Here is a 10,498-nt window from a genome sequence, read left to right on the forward strand (position 1 = left end):
AAGTATTTAGAAATCCCTATTTATCTAATCTGATATATTTAATGCCCCACTTGTTTTATCGTCCGGTGTATACTGTTTTGATGAACTGCTTTAGAATCATTTGCAGAACTCCACTAATAAAGCAGAATACTAATTCTCCAAGCGTGTTAAGATGTAAAAAGAGTAACAGCTGTCTCACACACTTTGTTAAAGGCCCTGCAAACCCACAAAGGTGTTTTCACTTTTGGCTGATTAGACCTCTGTGCAGAGAATAACATGAGGTTACCAAGCCCAATGAAAAAGGTGAGCCATACTGCATACTAATCCTAGATGTTGTAATATGTCTACATATTTTCACATTGACGTCCAGCACACATTGTATCATTTCCTGCCAATTAAACATCCCAAATATACTGCAAAACGTTTTTCATATGATTTAAGACTTCTTTTTTCCAGCTGTACATTGACATCCCACTCATAAATATTAGTATTAGTATGCACACTGTGTGGTTTGACAATACTTCATTTTGTGAACTTTCTACTGTGAACACACTGCATATATGTAGTGAAGACATCTGACACGGAAAGTTCTTAGATTTTCTATGTCCGGAGTATGGACTTCTTTTTGTTTGACTGATTGCTGTAATGTGGCTGCACATGAGGTTGTCCAACATTTTACCGTGTGTGTGTGTGTAACATTGTAAATGCAGAAGTGCAGAGTGTTTCATAGCACGGGTTGTCTGCACCAATACCAAAAAATGGCATGTTAAATTTTAGATCCATGTCATTCTCACACTGGAATTTGGGGCTTTCTGTTCCTTTTCATCCACCAAGTTTCCATCTGATAATCCTTGATATTTAATCAATCCCAGGCCCCTTTAAGGGGGGTCAGGGTGTTCCTCTCAGTGAACCTGACCTGAATTGATAAAGGTTAAAAAAATAAGTAAACTGGACATTGTTGCTAATTAAATTATGTAAAATTCTAGATAATTATTTGACCGACATTCATTTATTTGGGAAGATATTTAAAAATTTGGCCAAAAAAACTCAAAGCTATCTGCAGAGCTCTATAAGTAGAGTGGGAAAAGAGAAGAGGTGACTGGCATTTTACCTTTCGGTGAATGTGTCAACTGTGGCAGGGGAACGTAGGGAAAAATGGTAGTAGGGCGGGGGTTAGTTTGGGATCCAGCAGCTCATTTACCTGGTCAGTGAACTTCAGCGGGGGGGGGGGGGAATGGTGAGCGAGGATTGGTGACATGGATGGTGCATAGACAGTCAAATGAATGGACAAAGTGATGCCGTAGACTTTTACGGAGACCAGTGAAGTCTATTAGAAGCACTTTTCCGGTGATAGCTGAGTGTTTCTCCGCAGCTTCCAACTGAGCTTGATGACGCATACGTGACGTGAGTAACCTGTCTGAAAGCTGAAAGTCTTCTGCTAGCTGCCAATTATTGCTAACTAAAATGCTAGTTATATCATTAGTAATTAAACTTAAACAACCAAAACTGCCTGCAAGCTTCTCCTGACTAGACAGTTATTTGTCTGCTGTGCAACAGAAAGAGCTTTTCATACATTGTCGTGTTCCTTTAGAAATAAAAAATGGAAAAATAGATTCTTTAAATGCTTCAGACGTGAAGTTATTCACTGTCAAAGTGAAGCCAAAATGCATGGCAGTCAATGGAATTCTGACAGCAGGTGATGTCAGCATCAAAATGTCTCCATTGGAGGAATGCTTGGTGGATGCTCGCTTGCCCCCTTGGGTTGGGGTATGGGGGTCGGCAAATGAGATACTGTAGATCTTCAAAGGCATTGGCGTTGGTGAGGGGGGTAGAGGGGGGTTGACATCTCACGGTTTTCTGTTGCTAATTAGAAGTTCCCCATCTTTCCCATTACAACTCCTTAATTATGTAAATAATAATACAACTATAATAAAATAAAATTCCTTTAACTATGGTAATACGTGCATATACACACTCCTTATATTTCTTTCTTTATATTTCTACTCGGATATTTATATACTTCGTGCAACTGTAACACAGAATTTCCCTTTGGGGATCAATAAAGTATTTCTGATTCTAATTTTCAGCCTCTAATGGTGTTTGCCACTGAAGAGGAGCAACACTGTGGTCTAGCACAAGTGAGGACAGAGTTGAATTTATTTCTAACACCATCTGTCACTTTGGCATTATACATCATAGCATTGTAGCTTTTCTTTTCCCATGTTCACTCACTTTCTGCCTTGCTCTCATGCATCAAAAAGGGTGATTGTATGGAAACAGCTCTTGTACTTTTATGGAAAATATTCATTAGGACAGAAATGGATTAAGAGGAGATATGTGATGCCTAACACTTGTGGTTTTTAATATTTGAATAATTGAGAAGACTTAAATGGTCTTGTTAGATGATGATAGAACTTTTATTTTGTTAAAACCTTCAACTTTTCATTTGCATTTTTATCATTTTTGAAATAAGTACATAAAGAAGGCACTTACAAAAAACTTTACTTAAATTACAGATGCTGTTATAAACATTAAATTAATGATTAAAAAACATGACAGAATGAAAGTCAAGAAAAGACAGCACCATTGGCAACTTTTGAACAGTAAATCTAAATCTCAAATAAAAATGTAGCATGATTCAAATCTACAGTACAAAACAAACGTATTAATGTTATAATGCCCGAGCTATGCTTGTAACTTAAACATCAAGATAAAAAGCTTAAAACTCAACAGTTTTGTATTTCTTTTATCACTAGTCAGAGGTTCATTTTATTTTACATATTAGGCTTTGTGGTTTCAGCTCTGTACAAGTCCCGGTACATCTCTATTAGACGAGTGGCCTCTCTCTGTCCTGACAGCAAAGCACCATGGGTAGTGGAATAGTATTTTCTGTGGGTGGCCTCTCCAGCGAACAGGACCTGTAGAGGCTGAGGAAGGAGGAGGGGTGCAAAGGTTTAAAGATCTGAGAGAAGAGAACCAGATTCAGAACAAGAGCTGTCTGTGTCATCTTGACATATTTTTGGCTGCTTGAGCAACACGATTTTTTTTTACTTCCATCACTGATTTCCTTGTTATCGTTCTACATGTAGGAGTCTGTGGTAACTTTCCTGAGGCCTTTAGATTTCAGTTGACAGTGTTAGAGTACTGCAGTGGAGAGGTCACGCCATTCCTTCAACAGTGTCAAGTGAGCACACAAATCCCCCCCGCCATTCTCCCCCTTCAGCCAGAACTCATCAGATTTCATGATGTAGACTGCTGGCCAGGAAACAGCCTTCATTACCCCCACTGACACCAGCTGTATTTTCTCTGCATGTGCTGCGATGTAACATGGCAGTGATGACACGGCCGCATTAGCCAGATGCTTTTAGAGTACATGCAGGGGGTGTAAACATCAGTGAAGATATTGCTGTAAAGGTACTTAAAGTTTTCTACAACATTCAGAGTGCAATGAATAGACACTGAATCAATATGTAATTGGATTTAAATGGAGCATTGGAATGAAAATTCCTCAATGAATCAACAACTAGTTAGACACTCACCACAACTAGCTAAACTGAAATCACCATCTCAAGAAATTTGCCTTAATTTCCCCTTAAATTAGTAACACATTGCATAGTTCTTTACAGAAAACCTTAGAAATTATTAGGGAATTAAAGACCTTGAAAATTGGGTATTGCACACTATTTTTAGTGACTCTAAGTTTCATAATTTATTTTAGAGAATGTTCCCCAAAGCAAGAGAAAAATGAACCCTTTTCATCTTAATTTGAATTAATTTAATGTAATACAACATACAGTGTGGTGGACAAAATAACAGAAACGTGCAACAAAATAATGCCGTAGCAACAATAACTACAATGATCATTAATGTGAGTGACACCTTTCTGACACAAGGGTAATTATTTTCAGGGCTACTGAACTGCATTAAATTAAAGTATTTTGTATTATATTGTCCACCCCCTGTGTTGTCAGATGGTGGTCTTACCGGAGCCTTGGTGCTGTTGGCATAAGGCAGCGGCATGGCCAGCCGCTCACAGTCCCCACCGCTGGATCCCACCCTGGTGAAGGAGTAGGAGCCTCGGATGAAAGGGTTACTGCCCCACGAGGAGCGCAGGACACGCCAGGGCTTAGGAATGTTGGGGTTCCCTGTGGACAGATGGACAGGGGGAGTTAGTACAGATAGCAGCGGCAGAAACGTAATGACGATCATGGACGGTCTGGTGTCGACAAAATCTACTGCATTACAAAATCAAACCAGTTCCCACTAAGAATGTGGCGGCTATGTGTTAAGGCCTTTTACTGGGACGTCCAATCTGCCAACTCTAATCAACTTGTGACCCTCTTTGAGCCGAAAGGCACCAGTGAATCTATATGTAATTAAATCAACAGCTGAGGGGATTAAAGCACCATGACCTTAATGAGGTGTGTGTGTGTGTGTGTGTGTGTGTGTGTGTGTGTGTGTGTGTGTGTGCACGTTTCTCTGTGTGATTTACAGTCTGCAATCCATAGGAAGTCCATGGACCTCATCATGAAATGACAGTCACTGTTTCTGCAATCACACTGACCTAATTCTGAGGCAATCCATTTACCAAAGAGGTAAGAGAAAAAATGAGTCATTCCTACAGGATTGGCACATTTCTTATCTATTCATAAACAATGAGTCAACTTTTAGTCATACAATGAAGCACCTTGAAGCAGGAAAAAAAACTAGGTTGCACAAATATGATGTTTTAAGTAACGAGTAAAACCAACATTGGATAAGCCTCAGGGAAAAAGCACCCATGTGTGACACATTTGTGTGTTTTGTGTTTCTTCATCTAATCTAACATATGATCACTCCTTCTGCTCAATGTTGCTTTTGTGGTGGTGACACCGGACAAGTTAGCCACTGCTCACTGGACACAAAAACACATTCAGCTGTATTATCTGTCATCCTTTTGTCATGGACAGCTGAAGCTTATGCCATTTCCCTTGTATGTAATGCAATGACCCAACCAAGTCACTGTTTGTATGAGTCACTGAGCTCAGCCTCAGCCTTCCAATACAATTGTGTAAGTTATTGATTCTTTGTAAGAGTTTGAAGACGGAAGTGGATCTCTCATTTTCTGTCAGACAAATCAACAGAAGTCCAACTTATAAAAGAATCTTTTTATAAAGAATATTTTTGAGATTGTCTTTGGTTAAATAAGGATTGAAATAAATGAGACCCAAAGGAATTATTCCTGTGTGGAAAAAATACAGCTGTATGATGGGTAACGTGCCTAAAATACACAGCTCTGTTTCCTTGTGTATGGGCGTGCTGACCTGTGAAGCGCCTCAGCAGCTCAGTGCAGGTTTCTGCCACTGTTTCGTCATCGCAGCGCTCCATGTACAGCGCCTCCTGTCCGCAGATCCAGCCGCTCAGCATGTAGCCGTAGCGCTCGGGCGGGTAGAGAACATCAAAGCTGCAGATCTTCTTGTACCACAGCTCCTCAGGGTAGGCCAGCTGTTCTAGCTGAGCCTCATCCTCCCACACAAACTGAATGCTGTTGCACTCCGGGCTCCAGAAGGGCTCTTCAAACTCTAAGAATATCTTATCGGTGGTGCTGATGCCCAGCTTCTCAACAGCGAGCACTTTGTCCTCAGGCAGAGAGGGGGAGAACATGGCCTCGTGGTTCTGCTTCAGGACGCCCAGAGAAGCTGTTACGATTACATGGTCGGCCGTGATCCACTCCTCGTCCTCACACTCCACGTAAATGGGGTGACCCCGGATGAGAGGGTCTTGGCAAGGTTGGCAGCTGTAGTTGTTTGCATTGTGATTGTTGTCCTGGTGGGTGTCGCTGCTCTTGGCGATCAACCCTTTATGCTGGGCTGAGTAGCTCCAGTGGATGCAGCGGACCGGTTTGCTAAGGCTGACGGTGCATGTGGGGATGTCCTGGGCCAGGAGCTCCACAACCTTCATGAAACCTTCAGGAATGACATAATGTGCACCGGGGATCTCGGTCCACTCGCCGAACTCACTCAGAGACACCTCATCCATACTGGGAGAGCTGCTTTCACAACTCTCCACCTGAAACAGGAAAAAGGAAGCTATAGCATAAGTTCAGTCAGAAAGACTATCCATGCTTAAGCCTGTAGTTGTGTTTCTCATGCATTCTGCCATTCACTCCTCCCACACATTATTTTCTTGCTTGTCTGGGGCTGTCAATCATGACATTTGCTGATCTCATGTATCCAATAGCACAGCGACACACCAACACCTATTCTATTGCCGCTGCCTCTGTTTGAATATGATTCTATCTCTCTGCCCCTGGTACATTCATGTGGCTGTACATTCACAACTGTTGTGCTTAAATCAGTTCTCTTTGTTGCTGTCAGCTGTCATTTCAGTGCAAATCCATCCATCTCCATCAACGCCAATCTCTTCAGAATCATCAGCCACCACCGGAACTGGTGTCTGGACTCCAAATGGGGGGGGGAAAAGAATTTTATGTTGCTGCTGCTCAGGTAAAATGCCCTTCTTAATTATTACAGATCACCTGTTATGCTATGTTTTAGCTCTTAGATGTTTTTTATGACCTCCATCATACAAAAAACAAAAAAACATAATCTCAAATGTGGATTCCCTCGAACAGTTATTTTTATTTTTACATTACGCATGGGGTGAGTTCTATCGTTTAGTGCTAAGACGACATGATGATTAATTCATTAGCTGATCAAAGGAAAAGTAATTATTTTTTATCAATGTTAGTGAAATATTAGTCATTAAAAGAAATGTTTTGACATTTTAGGAGCTTTTTTGCTTTCTGACTCTGAGCAGTTGGCATAAAATAAGCAGACTCCAGAAAATACCCGCTCCCGGCCATGAAATATCCAACAAATGACCCACCTTAAGACAGAATTGTTTTTCCAATTATGTTTTTGTATGGCTAAATAAGCCAGATATAACGTTATTATCAATTATCATAGAGACTGGTAGGCAGATATTTGTTGCTGTCGGACAGAGCCGGACTAGCTGTTTTCCCCGTTTTATGTTTTTGTACTGAACTAATAGGCTGCTGACTGTAGGTCTGTGTTACTTTGTCATAAGTCGTTTATCAAGCAGACATGTCAAACAGTAGCTGGTGGCATTATTTCAAATGTGATGATTTTCTCTTTTAAATATGAAACGTCATTCTATATACAGTATATCTATATGGATTATAGGTTAGGAGGAAGTAAATAACAAAAGCTTATAAGTTCTATGGAATCGTAAAACCAATGTTTGTTATCAAAAGTATAAGTCTAATTAAAGATGCTGTGATGTTGGGTGACGTTATTTCTTGTTGCCGTTCGAAGTATTGTCAAACATACAAGACTAGCTTGCCCCTCCCTCTCTCCTCCACATCCCGTTCCCTCTCCCTTCTTTCTGTGCTGCTGTGCACTAACCCCCCAACCCCAAATCCTTCTTGTCTGTTATTGGCTGGAACGCTGGAACACTGTTTGTGTATGCTTCGTGGTGAAGGTGGGCACAGTTTGTTTTTGTTGCCGTTTGTAGATCCTGGGCTGTCTACAGAGACGCGTTTTTTTACAGTGTGTTCTGGGGACAGGCGGCTTGCGGATAGTGAGGAGATGTTTGCTGTATGTGACAACAAATGTTGTAGCCTAAAACACGTGTGATACACCTTAGAGCAGCTTTGACTCTTGGCATATTAGTGCCAGCGAGCAGGGATACAGGTTAGTCCATTATCTGCTTTCTCATTCCAAGGGACTTGTAGGTTTGTAACCAACCACGTAAACACACACACACACACACACACACACACACACACACACACACACACACACACACACACACACCTTGAGGTATTGTTGAAGCATTGACAGTTTGAGCTTCTTGGTGCTCTCAGAATCATCAGGATCCAACATGATCTTCTTGCGCACCACGTCTCGTGTAAAGACACCGACACTGTTCTGGCTCTCAGCACAAACTGGCTTCCCATTCTGGAAAAACTCCTGAGTCAGCTCGTACACCTAAAGGGGGGTGAGATGGAGAGGAATCGGGAGGAAGAAGAATGAGGAAGCAGAGGGAAGAAAAAGAAACCACCAGTTTAGTTTAGTTTAGTTCAGGGCAGATCGAGGCAGTACTTGCTTTTTGTTTCAAATGGTGAACTGCAGCATGCTGGAGAAACCCCACAGGCGACACAAATCACAAAGTTCTTTAAAAAGAAATGCAGTCGTTGCTACAAGAGTATTTTTGGGCTTTTGATCAGTGCTTTATTATATTTGTTTGTGTCTTGTATTGTTTTGTCTGTATTTTCGTCTTTTTTTTATTGATGAGTTTAGCTTAGCTTAGTTTATTAGCTTGGGCAATATATGCTGGGGTGTGTTGCATTGGTTTATGCTACATAGGTACGTGTCCCTATGCAAAATAACATTGTTTTTGTAATTTACATATTCAATCTGAATTCGTCAACTTGGGCTTTGACAGTGTTTTTGTTATCATTCGGATGTTTTATAGACCAAATGATTAATCAGAGGAAAAAAATATTTTAACAGATTCATAGAAAAGGAAAGTAAATTATCAAGTGGAGAATAAGTAATGGCTGCAGTGTGCCAGAGGCAATAGCAGACAACCGTGTGTCAGCCATGGCCGAATGAGATCAGACAGAGTGATAAAGATGAGGTTTCCCTGAAGCATGGTCTCGTTTTTTTTTCTCTTTTTATTACAGCAGCCATTGGAAAAACCCACCCTGGAAATGGCAGCAGCTTGGAAGCTTTATAATTCTAGTCAAGTCAACTTTATTAATATACTCCAAAGTAGCAAATGTGTTTCAAAGAGCTTTAAAATGTATAGACAACATGCACATAAAGCATGATGATTTTACATGGCTGAAAGGAAACTGGAACAAGGTAGACAAGATGACTAAACAGGGCTAATTAATGTAGACAGTCTTTGTAATCTAGTCTTTAGGATGTTGAAACTGTCTGTAAAGGTGTTAGGGTTGTGAACTTCCTCGAAGAAGATGTATCATAAGCAGATAGCATGGGTGGGTCATTTTGGACCTAAGATCATGTTCCATACTTTCTCTCTGTAACTGCTTTTCCAGACGTGACCTACTTAAACTATAATAATTATTCTCTAACACGCTGCCAGAGAGCACAGAGCAGAAAACTGGACCAACAAAAATGGCCATTCCTTATTAAAGTCAGCATGCTTTACTGGTTCACCTCAAGATGGCTGAAGATAAATTATTATTTTATATTCGTTTTTTAGGAGGTTACTACTGGTTACTATGCAACATATTTGAACTTACATAAGCATACTTTGATGTGGGGCAGTATTACTGTGCTCTTGTCCATGCATGCATTCATTCATGTGTGTCTCTGTGTGCGTGTGTCCCCTCACCTCGTTGTACAGGTCACTAAACTCCTCCACCAGGTCCTTGGGGATCCTCTTCCCAACGTTGGTCTGGTAGTGAGCCACACCATTCTTGGTGTACAAGCTGATGCGTCCCACGCTCCTCTCGCTGTCTGTGGTGTGCTCCAGCAGCCCGTTGTCCTCTGCCAGGTGGTACACTGGGTTCCCATTGGCACCATGGATCCAGGTGGCTCCAAGCTCCAAAGTTGCTTTTCCTTTGAAAAAAGAAAGCAACTCAGACCAGTGTAAGTTTGAAAAAAAAGGATCTCTTTGAACTCTGCTTTAACACAGTCTGCTTTAAGGCACAATCACACTTGCGTGTTAGAAAATTGGACAGTTAAAGAAGGAGGTCAACTCAATTAACATTAATCAATCAATTAAAAACATCAATTAACTGCACTAAGCCCACTTGAACTACTTTAATTCAATACTATGCTGATGGCATATTTTTAACATTCATTATCATGCAGACAGTTATTGCTAAATGCTTACGATCTCTTGCTTATGATTACATAAGCATATAAACAGGCATGTATATAACAGACACAATTATCTGTGTGCCTGATATACACGTTTACTTATAACAGTGCAGTATGTATGTTTTAAACCTGACCTCTTTTATGTGGATACGGTATCAGTGCCACAGCAGGTCTGTTCCCTACAGGTTTGTTCTTTTGCAGTTGAAAGAATTTGTCAAGCATCTTTTATTATTTGTATTACCATTATGTCTGGCTGGCTGATTAGACATTATTCTAAGTTATTTGAACACTACTTACTAATCAAAGTTAATACCAGTTCTGCAGCTTATATCAGAAGATTCTTTGTTCTTGTATCAATAGTCAAATTGGGCTTTGTGTAAATCTAGCTGAGATAAATTTGATATTGATGCTTGGAAGAAATACTTGCTCCTAAGTGTGCAATTTGTCTTGTGCACACAGGGAAACGCAAAAACAGTATCCCTTGAGCTACCCAACTACTGAACAGTTCACTTCTCTGCATTACAGTGGTATGTAAAAACGCCTGCATTGTTTCTAAGAAACTATGGGAAATTATTACTATAAACCCACATACAGTGGGTACGGAAAGTATTCAGACCCCTTTAAATTTTTCACTCTTTGTTTCATTGCAGCCATTTTCCAAA

At 40.6% G+C, this 10,498-nt stretch overlaps 1 protein-coding gene across 2 annotated transcripts in view; it reads right to left on the reverse strand.

Annotated features, from left to right (window-relative positions):
• Window positions 1-2,703: 2,703 nt before the first annotated feature.
• Window positions 2,704-10,498, reverse strand: part of smox (spermine oxidase) — a 15,922-nt gene continuing 8,127 nt past the window's right edge. For both annotated transcript variants that reach the window (XM_034889826.1, XM_034889823.1), the window contains 5 exons: window positions 9,346-9,572; window positions 7,797-7,970; window positions 5,283-6,027; window positions 3,964-4,124; window positions 2,704-2,906 (listed from right to left, as the gene is read on the reverse strand). In XM_034889826.1, the coding sequence (XP_034745717.1) occupies window positions 2,754-2,906; window positions 3,964-4,124; window positions 5,283-6,027; window positions 7,797-7,970; window positions 9,346-9,572 (1,460 nt within the window). In that variant the 3' untranslated portion in view covers window positions 2,704-2,753. The remainder of the gene's footprint in view (window positions 2,907-3,963; window positions 4,125-5,282; window positions 6,028-7,796; window positions 7,971-9,345; window positions 9,573-10,498) is intronic.

This window comes from Etheostoma cragini, chromosome 2 (assembly GCF_013103735.1).
Source record: "Etheostoma cragini isolate CJK2018 chromosome 2, CSU_Ecrag_1.0, whole genome shotgun sequence".
In the NCBI taxonomy this organism is placed as follows: domain Eukaryota; kingdom Metazoa; phylum Chordata; class Actinopteri; order Perciformes; family Percidae; genus Etheostoma; species Etheostoma cragini.